At 36.3% G+C, this 14,827-nt stretch overlaps 2 protein-coding genes across 4 annotated transcripts in view; both read right to left on the bottom strand.

Annotated features, from left to right (window-relative positions):
• hipk1a (homeodomain interacting protein kinase 1a) overlaps positions 1-2,968 on the bottom strand; it is a 39,304-nt gene extending 36,336 nt beyond the window's left edge. The window contains exon 1 of one of the 3 annotated variants that reach the window (XM_051662832.1): positions 2,586-2,968. The gene's annotated coding sequence lies outside the window, so the exon portion shown is untranslated. The remainder of the gene's footprint in view (positions 1-2,585) is intronic. The other 2 variants (XM_051662831.1, XM_051662833.1) reach the window with 2 other exon arrangements.
• Positions 2,969-6,385: 3,417 nt separating this feature from the next.
• Positions 6,386-13,863, bottom strand: ube2j2 (ubiquitin-conjugating enzyme E2, J2 (UBC6 homolog, yeast)). Its single transcript, XM_051662856.1, has 7 exons — positions 13,684-13,863; positions 12,462-12,592; positions 12,071-12,111; positions 11,873-11,975; positions 9,406-9,544; positions 8,699-8,779; positions 6,386-8,040 (listed from the first exon to the last, which is right to left on the bottom strand). The coding sequence occupies exons 2-7, from the start codon at positions 12,590-12,592 to the stop codon at positions 7,756-7,758; spliced, it is 780 nt and encodes a 259-aa protein (XP_051518816.1). The 5' UTR covers positions 13,684-13,863; the 3' UTR covers positions 6,386-7,755.
• Between the last annotated feature and the right edge of the window lie 964 nt (positions 13,864-14,827).

The following is a 14,827-nucleotide window of genomic DNA, read 5'->3' as shown; positions in this document are numbered from 1 at the left end:
AAATAGTATGCTATTCTGAACACAGCCAATGTTTTTGAAAGCACCACAAAGCCCCATTTTAATGGGGAAATTAACCTATTTATTTCTTAGCTTTTTTTTAAGCCTATAATGTTGTCTGTATCAAATTTGATAGGCTATATTCTAAAGCCTGTGCATCATTAACATAATCAAAAATTTTGCCGAAAATCCAGTTGTCTGCAATGCACTAGATGTCTGCTGCCACTTGGTGGACGTTTACAGGCATTTCTTACAAACTTTCCTAAAACGTCTGCTTTTGTATTGCATGCACTAGTTTTTTGTTTTTTCGTGAAATCTTTGCTGATTTTTATAAAGTAAAAGTGACAGTAATGATTATATTGTTACTGATATTTTAAAATGAGTATTTGCTGAATATAAGCAACTTAAAATTTTGTATATTATTTTATTGAAAAAGCCAGTTGAAATCCAGGCTTTTGAGGTATATCTCTCAATCACCATTACATTCCATTCATGCCCACCACAAAAAAAAAAAAAAAAAATTGTTTTTATATATAATATATATAATTTTTTAAATGTCAAAGTGTTTGATGCATAAAAAACATATTATAAAAATTGTTTATTGAAAAAATAATATTTATTCATATTGTATTTGATGTGCTGAATTTAACTTTGAAACACTTCAATCCATATTTATAGACCAAGGCGAGGATGTTGTCATGGCCAAAGTCTCAAACATTTGGCATCACTGAAAAGCCCAGGGAGTCCTCTGATAATACCCCAAGATTTAAGTCACCGTTTGGATTTAAATAAGCAGATACTTAAGAGCCTATGATTGGATCATTATTGCAGTGATTAATATGTTTCAGCTGGCAACAATTCTTTTAACCCTAACTGATGCAGTGTGTAGCTTCTCATTTCTTCAACAACCATGTCGGAAGACGTATCCTGTGGTCGTGGAAAAGATGGTTCTCTGTTTCAGAAGAGGCAAATTATAAGGAGATTGCTGAAATCACTTGAATTGGGTTAAGAACTGTCCAATGCATTATTAAAACCTGGAAGGGTAGTGGTGAACCGTCAGCTTTGCAGAAGAAATGTGGTCAGAAAAAAATCTTGAATGATCGTGATCGGAGATCACTAAAACGCTTGGTGAAGTCACATCATAAAAAACTGAGAGAAGAACTCACGGCTATGTTTAATAGTGAAAGTAAGACCATTTCCACACGCACAGTGCGACAAGATCTTACAGGATTGGGACTAAACAGCTGTGTGGCCACAAGAAAGCCACTTGTTAGGGAGGCTAATTGGACAAAAAGGGGGCATAAAGATTGGACTGTGGAGCAATGGAAAAAGGTCATGTGGTCTGATGAGTTCAGATTTACCCTATTTCAAAGCGATGGGCACGTCAGGGTAAGAAGGGAAGCGCATGAGTGCCCACTGTACAAGCCTCTAGAGGCAGTGTTATGATCTGGAGTTGCTTCAATTGGTCAGGTCTAGGCTCAGCAATATTATGCGGCAATAATATGAAGTCAGCTGACTACCTGAATGTACTGAATGACCAGGTTATCCCACCAATTGATTTTTTCTTCCCTGACGGCATGGGCATATTCCAGGATGACAATGCCCAGATTCATCAGGCTCAAATTGTGAAAGAGTGGTTCAGAGAGCATGAGGAATCACTTTAACACATGAATTGGCCACCACAGAGTCCTGAGCTTAACATCATTGAAAGTCTTTGGGATGTGCTGGAGAAGACTTTACGGGGTGGTTTCGACTCTCCCATCATCAATACAAGATCTCGGACAAATATCAATGCAAATCTGGATGGAAATAAATGTTGTGACGTTGCATAAGGTTGTCGAAACAATGCCAGGACGAATGCGCGCCGTAATCAAAGCTAAAGGTGATCCAACATAATATTAGTGTGTTTGTCTAATGGTACTAAAAACAGTTTAAAGTCAAAGTTTTACAGAGTTAAAGTAGTTTATTTTAAAAATGAAATTACACACAACAGCTTTAATGTGAGAACCAAAATTTGCAGTTAAACCCAGAATTAAGTTCCCAAAAGAGTAAATGAAAAGCAAATACACATAAACACAGACATCAATGAACTTTTCTCAGTAATAATATATCATGTGACCTACAGCACTCTCAGAACAAAACAAATGCCTGCTGCAATAGCAAGGGCTGTAGCTAGGTGATCCAAGGTGGTTGCTACAGAAATGGCTGTAGCCAGTTAATAGGGTGGTGGTTGTCATGGCAATGGTTGCTACTTTGTAAAAAATAAAATAAATAAATAAATAAATAAAGAGGCGTGGCAGCATCAAATGTTTACTCTAAACTCCTTAACTTACAATATGACAGTCAGGTCATAGGTCATAGATCATAGACAGCATCTGCCTCAGATTTAACAGGCTGCATTTTCATCACATTTATACAGCTTTGCATTTAGAAGGGAAATAATGCAACATTTGCTTGCAAACATTATGTCAACATACAGTATACCGTGACTATCGAAACAAATACAACATGAAATCAAGTATGCATGCAACACACTTCCATAAGATGCGATATTTACTGTCTTTGTGCAATGCAACATTGTAACTCACCTGCTGTATGTTAAATTCCTCAGCTGAGAACTGACACTTGCTCCTCACCTCTCCTGTTAGGCCCCATTGTTTTTCTTTTCTCCCCCTCTTATGAAAATGTTCGGCCTTGAAAACACTGCATTATTCAAGCCGACTCGCTTTCAGAGGACGATATTATAAGGCATACTCCAACACAGCATCAACTCCATCGTTAAACATTATTATTCTGCAAGGCCAGCGCAAAGAAATATGGAAAATCTTGGCACCATTTCCGGCCCGTGAGATCGGGCGCTGATTGGTCAGACGCGCGTCACGTGAGGCATAATTCAGCGCTTCTGAGACGTTTTGAGTCTCAGTTGCTCAAAACTCGCATATAAATCCTGTTTTTCCAGTTACGTACTGTTTGATAAAAACATCCCCGCTTAAAAAATTGATGTCTACTTTAAATTTGACAAATGTCAATTTAAAGGGATAGTTCACCCAAAAATTAATATTCTCTCATCATTTACTCACCCTCATGCCATCCCAGATGTGTGTGACTTTCTTTCTTCTGCTGAACACAAACAAAGATTTTTTGAAGAATATCTCAGCTCTGTAGGTCCATACAATGCAAGTGAATGGTGGTCAGAACTTTGTAGCTCCAAAAATCACAAAGGAAAAATACACTGCAGTCTTCTCCAGCAAATCCCAAAGACTTTCAGTGGGGTTAAGTTCAGGACTCTGTGGTGGCCAGTTCATGTGTGAAAATGATTCCTCATGCTCTCTGAACCATTCTTTCACAATCTGAGCCCGATGAATCTTGGCAATGTCGATCCTAGAATATGCCCATTCTGTCAGGGAAGAAAAAATCCATTGATGGGATAACCTGGTCATTCAGTACATTCAGGTAGTCAGCTGACTTCATTTTATTGCCGCATAATATTGCTGAGCCTAGACCTGACCAACTGAAGCAACCCCAGATCATAACACTTCCTCCAGAGGCTTGTACAGTGGGCACTATGCATGATGGGTGCATCGCTTCATGCGCTTCCCTTATTTACCATTTAGGAAAGCTATGCAAAAACCGCTTGAGGTGACATGCTGTTCTGGGTACACACCGCGAACACGCCGTTGTCAGCGCTCTCAGAGTGGTTCATGTTAGAAGCTGCTGGGTTCAGGTCAGTAGGACTTTGGGTTTGTAATTTATGAAAAAATATATAGGCCTTCCGAACTTGTTTCACTCACACGCTCAGATACGCGCGAACGGATACGTTTGCCGTTCACGGCAAATTGTTTTTTTTTTTGTTTTGTTTTTTTGCGTCTGCTCTGTTTTTTCATTGTTTTCCTATGTAAACGTGCTGGATGAACGAGGTGAACAATACACTGCAGCATCAGAATATAAGCTCCAGGTGAAAATAAAGTAAATAAGACAGAAATATATTACTATTGTGTACAACAAATCCTCAAAGTAATAATAATAGTACTGTATCATGTTATAATGACAAACTGGACAACAATAAATAATTGATGGGTTATAATATTAATAAATACCAACTAAATTCCAAAATGTTACTGGTTGAAGTAGTAGGTTTTGCACACCCTGTTCACACACACACAAAAAAAGTGTTTTGTAAAAATATTTGTAGATAAATATATATAAGATATTTTTTTATCTGTGGAAAAATGGGAAAACATGCATTCATTATATTTAACTAGATTTTTATTTCATTAAACATTTTGAATGTACTTGGCTACAACGGCATATAGGATGAATTTAAAATTATGATTTAAAATCAATTTTATTTTTCAAAATGGGGCCCCGGGTTGGTCGGTTGCTTGGCGCCTCAGAAATTGTAAACCTGCCCCTGAGAATAGGGTAAATCTGAACTCATCAGACCACATGAATCTTTATGCTCACTAGCAAACTGAAGTCATTTTTTTCCGATTAGCCTCACTAACATGTGGCTTTCTTGTGGCCACATAGCTGTTTAACTCCAGTCCTGTAAGTTCTCGTCACATTGTGCATGTGGAAATGCTCTTACTTTCACTATTAAACACAGCCGTGAGTTCTACTGTCGATTTTTTTCGATGTGACTTCAAGAGTTTTAGTGATCTCCGATCACGTTCATTCAAGATTTTTTTTCCGACCACATTTCTTCGACGTAACTGATGGTTCACCACAATCTTTAGAATATTTAAGTCCTTTTTTACTCTAAATCTTCACTTTCACTTTCAGATGTGAAAGTGAAAGTTGAGATTAAGAGTAAAAAAAAAAAAAAAAAAGACTTACATATTTATCTGTTTCTCACCCACATCTGTCATATCGCTTCAGAAGATATGGACTTAACCACTGGTTACTTGGATTACTTTGTTTCCTTTATGTGATTTCTGGAGCTACAAAGGTCTGGTCACCATTCACTTGCATTGTATTGACCTGCAGAGCTGAGATATTCTTCTAAAAATCTTGTGTTCAGCAGAAGAAAGTCATATACATCTGGGATGGCGTGAGGGTGAGTAAATGAGAGAATTTTCATTTTAAATTAGGAAAATATCCCTCTTACAAGTTAAAGTTCACACAAAAATTAATATTCTGTCAGTCACCATTCACATTCATTGCATCTATTTTTTTTTTCATATAATGAAAGTAAATGGTAACTGAGGCTAACATTTTGCCTAAAATCTCCTTTTGTGTTTCATGAAAGACAAAGGCTGTGTCCCAAATGAAGCTCTATATACTAACACTATGTACTTGAACATCTAGTGTATACATGTTCAAAGTGTAGTACTTGGAACGCTAAAGTTTTTTTTTCTACACTGATGCATTCGCTGTTTTTCAGCGAAATCTTCCGCAATGTTTTAAACGCAGTGAGATAGCTAAACTTAGCTCAATACTTATATCTCAAATATTGTACATATTCACACAGTGTGGGGTGATGGTAAAGCATTCAGCTTACATTTGCAAGATGCCGTCTTCTCAGAATTCTCACTAGTTGCCACATTCACCATTAATTACAATTGTTTTATCAGGCCAGCATGGTGGCCAGGTATTCCTGTCCCTTCCGTTACATAGCACAAGCTGCAAGCGCTGAGGGTCCAACATTCCACACAAAAACATTCCTTTTTTTCGGTTGAAGTTGTAAATTATCCGTGTACTCCTAGTACTTTTTTGTTGCATTTTCAGTGTAAACATACTTCTTGCATTACAACACAAAATGGTATAGAATAGTGCAGAAGTATGCAATTTGGGATGCACCAGATAGTCATACTGGTTTGAAACAACATGAGGATGAGTAAATGATGACAGGGTTTTCATTATAGGGTGAATCATCCTAAAAAATAAATAAATAAATAAATAAATAAATGCTACATTCTTTGCATGAAGATTTTTTCCAGTGTTTTGAAAAGAGAAGTGCTATGTACGTAGGCTGAGAAGAACAAAAACCAACATCACCAGAACAAAATAAATAAAATGGCAAATCTGAAAACACAATGACACTTTTTTTAATTATTATTTTGTTTTGATTTGTAAATTTTCAGCCACTGTGGTGGCTGGTATATAATGGTAACAACAATGTTAGTCAAGGATTACCAATTTCAAGTACCATGATATTTACATGGTATTCAAAAACATCTTGAAAAACCCATGGTAATACTGTGTTTTCCTTTGTCCCAGAAACATTTACATACACATACTAACACCCAACAGAAGTATCAGTGATTTAGTAACTTTGAATAGTGATTATTTAAGTATCTATGTGCTAAATTAATAGGAACTTGGAAAAAATGGTCAAATGCAGGTACACTTTCAACTTGGTGTTTGGAGTAGAATTACACACAACCACTTTCTTTAACAGAATATTATTTATTCAAAATGTAAACACAACATGACTATCTCTGTTTACACACTCCTCTACAGGAAAGTATATCTATTGACAGTGTAAATGGAGGTGTCAAAAGTTCTATTATTTTGGACAAAACACTTCAATTGGGGGGCAACTTGTCAAATGACCAGAACATTCTGGTAAAACGACAATATTCATTATGATATTCACTCCGAATCAGAGTAAATGTTGATATGACTGTTCCAACCCAGAAAGGGATGTTTTGAAGTGCATGTAGGTCTCAGCAAACTAGGCTTTGACTTGCAAGTTTTTAACAACTTTATTATTTGTACAATTCAATGATTTTGGAGGAGGTAACTCACTTTTTCCTAAGGAACACATCCTCTTTTACAGTACAACAGGAAATTGTGAGAATGTAATGCACTTAAATGCATATTCTCCTGCCTAAAAGAATAAAATGGACATTTATTTTTTTACATTTTTTGAGAATTATTGCATAAATCACAACCCCTGGAAAAGAAGTGAAGTGCTGTGTATCATAAAAAGCCAAGTTGACAACTCTACATATTGCACAAAAACATAAATTATAGTGTTACATGGCCTGAAAAAGAGTTGATAATGCTTTCTTTTGGCCGATAGTGACCCCTCTGAAAGATAGTTATTGTACACTTGGAGCGCCGCATCACAGACACACAAATCTAATGACAAGTAACTCATTTCACGCCACTTCTTTCCTGTCCTAACTGGTAGTTATGGTTGCTGTAGCGCAAGCGAGCACAAACGCATTTAAGAACAAATTTCCATAGTTAAAGCATGTGTACATTTGAGCCATTTCCATTGCATAAAATGGTTTGGGTTCTCAGTCACAGCAAATGGTGTGACGCATATTTGAAGAGTATTTGTTTTCTTTATTATTTTTAAGGAATGGTTGGATTGCAATTTTTTTCTTTTAATCTTCCACGTAAAAACTGCTCATCGTCCAATGTGCAGATTTGAAAATCTTCAGAGATCAATATGAAATGCAAAAACAGATGTTGAATTAAAAGAAGAGGCCTTAAAATGCCCATTCGGATGATCACTGCACGGTCACACGGGCTTACCTTCCTATGGGAATCGGGTAAGGTACAAAAAAAATAAAAACTGCGTTTTTAAATTTCCTTATATATTAACAAAGCCATCATTTCACGTGACCTTGACCACTGAGTGGTTACCACCACTAAGAAGGAAATCACAGAGCTCTCAATCTCGAATACGGGACTGCTTCGTTTTATTTGGTTGTGAGAACACCTTTTGATTTCTCGCTACCTATTTTGTTCGTAAGAACGGCTTCAGCCTTTCGTTCCTCCCGGTATAATCTCTCACTGGGCGATTCACTCCTGCGCGATGCTCCGCAGAACGTATTTAACTGTGTAGGCGAACGCGGCAAAGCCTACGATGACGAACAAGTTGGCGAGCGCTCCACCCAGGAGTCCATGGTTTCGGTTGACCTGCTGGAGGTCGGGTGGGTGGGCCGCCCCTGGGGGCAAATGCCCGTTTAGTGGCAGATGCCCATTTTGCGCGTGGTGGGCTTCACCGTCCGGCACCACGTCGGGGAGTGGCAGAGATTGAGAGCGGGACCGGAGCTCCTCCTGCATACGCTGCTTCTGCTTGATTTCCTGTTTGGTGGGAGAAAACAGGAACAAATATTTAAAGGAATATTCTGGGTTCACGTTAAGCTCAATCAACAGCATTTGTGGCATAATGTTGATAACAAAAAATTATTCGACTTGCCCCTCATTTAAAATACAAAAAAAATTACAGTGAGGCACTTACAATGGAAGTGAATGGGGCCAATCCATAAACATTAAAATATACATCGTTGCAAAAGTATAGCCATAAGACAAACAATACTCATGTGAACACTATTTTAGTATGATAAAATTGCTTACTAACCATATGTGTAAAGTTAAATCCAATGGCACTGGTAAATCCTGTAATCTGGTAAAACTTAGTAACGCTGGTAAATCCCTGATTTTATCACACTAAAATGTATAATATTTAAATCTTGTGACTACACTTTTAAAATAGTGTATATTTTAACGTTTATGGACTGGCCCCGTTTACTTCCATTGTAAGTGCCTTACTGTAACCGATTTTTGCTTCTTTTTAAATAAACAAGGGGCAAGTCGAAAATAATTTTTCGTGGTAATCAACATTATGCCACAAATGCTGTGGATTGAGTTTAACTTGAATTAAACACTGAAAATTCCCTTAATAAATTTGCTAAAATAATGTGTTTACTGCTTGAAAGCAGAAGTCTTGCATAATACTTACTTCGACAACATCTGGAAACAGCTCGCAGAAGACTTTGTCCTTGATGTTGAATGCAAGGCTCTGTGTGGCCAGCTGTCTTTTCTTTGTTGAGAAAAATAAATAGTGGAACAGATTTATTGTAATGATTTTGGACTAGATGTGCTCATAGATTGAGATTTGAGGAGATTGCAGCTCATTTGTAAATGGTGTAAAAAATAAAAACTTGTAATATTTTTGAAAGAGAGACCACTAAATATCATCAACATCTCTCTTAAAGGGATAATTCACCCAAAAATGAAAATTCTGTCATCATTTACTCACCCACATGTCGCAGTTTTTGTTCATGGAACACAAAAGGAGATATTTAACAGATTGTCTAGACTAGTCTTATCCATACTACAATAGTACGTGATTTATACTATCAAGACCCAAAAAGGCAAGTTTAGCAGACTTGCAATATTGCCCATGATTAGTTGTATTGTATGGTGCTTTTTTTGGTCCTTTTTGGAGCATGACAGAATCTACTGTATATCCATCTAATCTTGTTGTATGAAAAAAAAAAAAAAAAAAAAAAAAAAAAAGTAGCCTGGACATACTGCTAAATATTTCATTTTCCATGGGACAAAACAAATGACATGGGGATGATTCATTACTGACAGAATTTTCATTTTTGGGTGAATTATTGCTAAGGCATAAAGCTCAAAGACATTACACTGTTTGATACTCACTGTGAAGTCCGAGGTCTCGATACTGCCGAGAGTTGGGCCTTTTTCAACCATGAAGCTCAGGAGACCAGTTAAGATGGTGGATACAGACCACGCAGGGTTCCATGTATCAGGATGAAAATCTGTGATAGAAAGACATAACCTGAAAGAGAAAGGAAAAGTAAGGTGCTGTTCATACTGATTGTGTTCTTATACTAAAAAAGACGAATAAAATGGTAATAAACAGAGTGTCCCACGATGCGTTTTTAACAGTTAAAGACCTTTTTACCTTGACACTGCATCTAAAAAAAACAGAGATGCCATGCAACGGACAAAAACCTCTAGAACAAGTTTACATAGGAAAACAATTGAAAAATGAATTTTTTACAATATAGCACAGTAGAGGTTGACAAATATTGGATTTTGAGGATTCCGATAACTAATTAATTAATTTAATTAATCAATTTTTATTTAATCACACATTATACATTTGCACATATACAGTGAAATTCTTTTTTTTCACATATCCCAGCTAAGCTGGGGTCAGAGTGCAGGGTCAGCCATGATATGGCGCCCCTGGAGCAGATAGGGTCAAGGGCCTTGCTCATCTTAGCAGTACTGGGGCTTGAACCCCCAACCTTCTGATCAGTAACCCAGAGCCTTAACCGCTGAGCCACCACTGTCCCCAACTACGCTGGTGGATGGAGGATTGGGTCTTAACCAGTGTTACAGTCGCCAGACAGGTGATTCTGAAAGGTTGGAAGTCAGCTGGAACGCCCCCATTTCAGGAGTGGTGCTCGGAGATGGGGAGGGTGACGGCTTTAGAAGAAGGGTCATATAGAAGACTAGGGAATTTGGATTTGTTTGGTGGGAAATGGGGTAGATACTTGGTGTTCTTGGAGGGTTCTTGGGGTGGAACAGTGGAGACAGAGGGGTAGTTATGTGTGTGATTTTATATATATATTTTTTTTATTAACTGTTTTGTTTTTGTTTCTTTTGTATGTGCTCATGTATGACCACGGGGGTGTTTGTTGAGGGTCGGGGTGGGGTGGTAGTGGGTGTTAAAAGTTGATTCTGTGTATTTATGTTTTGCTTTTCTGTGTTTGAATAAAAAAATGTTTATCATAAAAACTACGTTGGATAACTGATTATTAGACCGATACTTTGAATGTGTTAAAAAAACTTCCTTAGTCTTACCTTTTTTAGACCATCATTCAAAATCAACCTGAACCCAACAATCAATAAAGGTTGTATAAATAAACGTTCAACTACATCTGTGCCTGATATATCTTTTTTATACATCATCCCATATTTATAATCATGCATTAGTCCATAAATAGTGGCATTATGGAGGCTTGGCTCCTATGCAATGCTTTACATGCAAGTACCACTAAATTAAACATTTTATAGCTTTTTAATTCCCTAGATGAAGGTTTTAAATATATATAGCAAAATTATTTTTTCCCCGATAAAACATTTTATTTTATTTTCCCCCAATACCATTTTCTTGAGAATGAGTACTGGTACTTCCTTTTTGGTACTCGCTGATATTGATAAAAAAAAAAATTTAATTATTCCATATCTACAGTTTATTTAAATTGTATCATCGAAATGGTTTCTACATAAATTAATAAATGTAATCAATAAAAAAACAGAACTATTAATTTTCAACATATTGTATTATTTTTAACAATTAAATTGCTTTAATACAGAACCCTCACTTTGCACAATCCAAAATACAACATTTGAGTTATTTTTTGTCAAATAAAGTCCTACACAACAGAGCATCACAGATGTGAGATATTGCTTAAATAGAAGATGATTTTTATTGAGTAGTAGTAGAATTACAGTGAACATTACATAACTACACAGTAGTAATATATTTCTGTCATTTTTCCATTTAAATTGAGCTTTTATTTTGGGGGAAGCTTTTATTTTGGAGTGAAGTCCTTTCCATTTCGGTGTGTTTATGATAGTAGCTTCTCACATCTGGAAAAACAGGTTGCTACGTGACCCAATGTGATTATTAAACCGCAAAAGGCTGCCATTTAATTTAATAAATATTTAGTCTGTATGTGTCTCGTGCTACAAAGTGAATTAGCGCTCTGCTAGCTGTCATCTTCTAAAAACAGAGTGTGCGATGCTCATGATGATGTTTTCCGTGTATGAAACGAAGAGCTCTAAAAAGTATGAGCAGCCGTATCGGCACAACACCAGCTCCACACATTCACTTTGAAGCGCACAGCACATGCAATCTATATATTTATGTTTACAGATTGACATTTGATCATCAGATGGTGTCGCTTTTTGCTTTGAGCATTTTTTTTGGAGCGAAAGTACAAGTGCGTTATTAGGACATCCCTACCTAAAACAATTTTTCTGATTAATCTGTTGACCACTATAACACGGCCTCTTTTATTAAACTTACTGCTTAAAAATCTTAATAAAGAGAATCACAGAATTGAAAAGATAAAATATGCTGTTTGCTTACCTGGTATTACATTTAAATCTGCCGTTAGGTGTGATCATGTATATGCTTGGGGGTTTGAAGGGGAATTCCCGTGGGAAAATGAGCTTGCCATGATAATATCCACCTATGAATGCGAGAGACAGAAAAGTCAAAATATAGCAGACATTTCACAGTTTCAAAAAGGAACTGATAATGGGAAAATGAAGGGCAGAGAATCACCTTCATATGGAGTTTTCTCAGGGCCACGAACTAGATAATGCCTGAAAAATAAGGAAATAAAGTGAGGGGTGTGGTTAACATGCAACTGTAGCTGGAATAATATGATTACTGCCATACTGCTTGACCTACTCCTGCATATTGTTTGGACTACTTTTAACACTTTATGCTTTCATAGTATGGAAAAGACATCATCAACACACTGAAATGATTCCCTTTTGGTTTCCATGGACGAAAGAATGTCACAATGGCTTTAGAACAACATAAGGGTGAGTAAATGATGAGCATTTGAATTTTTGGGTGAACAATTTCTTTAGCTAGTGCAGACTATAACCAGTGTTAAGTGGAGGAACAATGCTAATCCAATCAGTGATGTGGAGAAAATCAAGTGTACCATTCCAAAATGTTTGATGGGAGCGGTTCTGCGCAGATGTAGGGGACCGGATCTTTCTTGATTCGCAAGTAGTCCTGTTTTAACCTCTGTGTTGCTGTGGTTGGAGCCCTCTTGTTTAAGTTGTTGCTCATCTGTGAAATCACATGTCAGTTATGCAATACAAACTGAACAATTCCTATTAATAAAAGACAATATGAAAACATGTAACAAATAGACAGAGAGACACTATAGATAGATAGACAGACAGGCACTATAGATAGACAGATATAGATAGATAGATGACAGACAGATGACAGACAAACAGATAGACAGAATAGATGGATAGACAGACTATACAGTAGATAGACAGATAGATGACAGACAGATTGACAGATAGACTACAGATAGATAGACAGACAGACTACAGATAGATAGATAGGTAAATAGGTAGACGATAGACAGATAGAGACAGATAGACGATAGACAGACAGGTAGACTATAGACAAAGACTATAAACAGATAGGTAGATAGATAGATAATAGATAGAGACAGATAGACGATAGACAGATAGACGATAAATAGATAGAGATAGATAGATAGGTAGATAGATAGATGGACTATAGACAGATAGGTAGATAAGACAGATAGAGACAGATAGTCGATAGACGATAAATAGATAGACAATGACAGATAAACGATAGATAGACGATAGACAGATAGACATATACCATATTGTTATGATTGGTATTATATTAAACAGACAGATTGACCTACAAGTATTAGTTACAAAATGATAAATCAAATTTCCAATGTCTTTTCTTTAAACTTACCTGTATTTGTTTGATTATACAATAAAAACTACAGAGAGATATTCTCGCATAACACAGATCCTTATGGTGACATATGTTAAAAGACCCATTAACACCTTAAAAGTCAGCACCTGATGTATATAAAACAATCTGGGCCACTACAAGACGATTATAATGACAACCAGGTGGACATATGGTTAAATAATCACATTATAATTGAACGACGTCGTTAGAGCGGACACATGGCCTGTTTCTAAACCTAGTTTAGAGTTGCTTACGTAGACAACATCTTTGTGCAACATCAACGCGTTCCGCAGGTTCGTTTATCATAAGTCACCTATAATGCCAGAAAATGCTGTTTACATACGGAGCTCACTAGTTTTGAGACACAGCCATTGACAGTGAACGGGGATATTGAAACGGTTCAGTCTCACCTCTTTCAACGCCCTCCACGGGATCAACCAAGGTCAAATTGGGGTGATATTTCGATATCCTTTTCGTTTCAGATTAAATACGCACGTGAAAAACAAACAAAATTAACAAAAATGTAGCTCTTCAGCTGAGGTGAAATTGTCATCTATCCCCCATGCCAATATGGCTGCCGTAACACAAGGAAGTGATGATGTCAAAGAGAAAATAAAAGTTCTGGAAGGTATTGCGCTGCTTTTCAAAATAAAAGTCTTACAATTTATAGAAAAAAATCCTTTTAAAGGGACAGTTCACAAAAAAAAAAAAAAAAAAAATAAATAAAAATAATAATAAATCTCATTATTTACTCACCATAATCTCATCCCAGATGTATATGCCGTTCTTTCTTCTGCAGAACACAAACTAAGATTTTAAGAAGAATAACTCAGCTCTGTAGGTCTATACAATGCAAGTGAATGGTGACCAGACCTTTCAAGCTCCAAAAATCACACGAAGGCAGCTTAAAAGTAATACATATGACTCCAGTGGTTAAATCTGTCTTTAGAAGGAATATAACAGATGTGGGTGAGAAACAAATACATATTTAAATTTTTTTTTTACTATAAATCTCCACTTTCACTTTCACCCAGAGTGATTGCATTGCTTCAGAAGACATATATTTAACCACTGGAGTCGTATGGATTACTTTTATGCTGCCTTTATATGATTTTTGGAGTTTCAAAGTTCTGGCCAACATTCACATTGAAAGGACTTCTTGGATATTAATTGAAGACTTGGATATTTAAAAAAAATCTTTGTTAGTGTTCAGCAGAACAAAGAAAGCCATACATATCTGGGATATTTTTGGGTGAACTATCACTTTACAACAAATTTATATTGTTTTAACATAAATAAATTATAGTCTAAATATAGTTTATTTCACACTCTATGAAAATATGTTTAGGATTGCAGTATCATTATCATTGCATATCCTGGAAGTTTATATGGCATTGAAACTGTCTAACTGTTTAAGAAATAAGGGATAAAATGTGTGAACGTCAGTTTAACCAGGTTTTGAAACAACATAATACACTACAAAAAATCATTTTCTTAATTAGTATTTTTGTCTTGTTTTCCAGTAAAAATATCTAAACATTCTTAAAACAAGGT

This window comes from Myxocyprinus asiaticus, chromosome 29, assembly GCF_019703515.2.
Source record: "Myxocyprinus asiaticus isolate MX2 ecotype Aquarium Trade chromosome 29, UBuf_Myxa_2, whole genome shotgun sequence".
NCBI lineage: Eukaryota > Metazoa > Chordata > Actinopteri > Cypriniformes > Catostomidae > Myxocyprinus > Myxocyprinus asiaticus.
Note: the sequence above shows the minus strand (reverse complement) of the source record. Positions and strands in the feature narration are given on the sequence as shown.

Excerpts from the sequence above, each read along its gene's own strand:
- ube2j2 (XM_051662856.1), bottom strand. The coding sequence starts at position 12,592 with ATGAGCAACAACTTAAACAAGAGGGCTCCAACCACAGCAACACAGAGG. Across the intron at positions 11,976-12,070 it reads TGAGAAAACTCCATATGAAG|GTGGATATTATCATGGCAAG; the intron begins GTGATTCTCTGC and ends TCGCATTCATAG. Across the intron at positions 9,545-11,872 it reads AGATTTAAATGTAATACCAG|GTTATGTCTTTCTATCACAG; the intron begins GTAAGCAAACAG and ends TTTCTCTTTCAG.